Consider the following 563-nt stretch of genomic DNA (forward strand, 5'->3'; position numbering starts at 1 on the left):
CTCTCTCTCTCCTTTCCTCTCTTCCTCTCCCCTTTCCCCGCCCCCTTCTTTTCTGTATGAAGTTCCAGTCAGTAATGGAGAACTTCATGCTCACATGGGATACTTTTCCCAGTGATTTTGTAAAACCTTCCTTCACTATCAATGTTGATATAGAATGGGCAGAGGGGATGTATGTAAATCTTACAGCAACAAGCAGAAGGCCAATGTTGGCAACATTCACACCGAAAATAAGCCACAGGACTTCAAAGGGAAGATTCTGAATAGATAGCACTGTGAGACATAGTGTGGTGCAGCAGTTAAGAGCATCATCTATAGGAGTCACGGAGACCTGGATTTGAAGAGCAGCTCCTCCAAGCTTTGTTCTTTAGGCAAGTTACTTGACCTCTCTGTGCTTCAGTTTGCTTGTAGGATTAAGTGGGTAAGTATTTAGCACAGTGATGGGCACAGACACGCAACAAGTGATAGTTATAAATATTATTAAAGGACAATTTAAGTTCAAACTAGGCAATACTTACCGGTGGGCCTGCTGGTCCCAGAGCCCCTTTATTGATTTCAGAACAGGA

General features: G+C 43.3%; 1 protein-coding gene across 1 annotated transcript in view; it reads right to left on the reverse strand.

Annotated features, from left to right (window-relative positions):
• Positions 1-563, reverse strand: part of COL14A1 (collagen type XIV alpha 1 chain) — a 231,472-nt gene that overhangs the window by 67,065 nt on the left and 163,844 nt on the right. Inside the window, exon 36 of the mRNA XM_007451664.1 lies at positions 516-563. This exon is cut by the window's right edge and continues 4 nt beyond it. Coding sequence (XP_007451726.1) covers positions 516-563 — 48 coding nt within the window. The remainder of the gene's footprint in view (positions 1-515) is intronic.

This window comes from Lipotes vexillifer, unplaced genomic scaffold, assembly GCF_000442215.2.
Source record: "Lipotes vexillifer unplaced genomic scaffold, Lipotes_vexillifer_v1.1 scaffold440, whole genome shotgun sequence".
In the NCBI taxonomy this organism is placed as follows: Eukaryota; Metazoa; Chordata; class Mammalia; order Artiodactyla; family Lipotidae; genus Lipotes; species Lipotes vexillifer.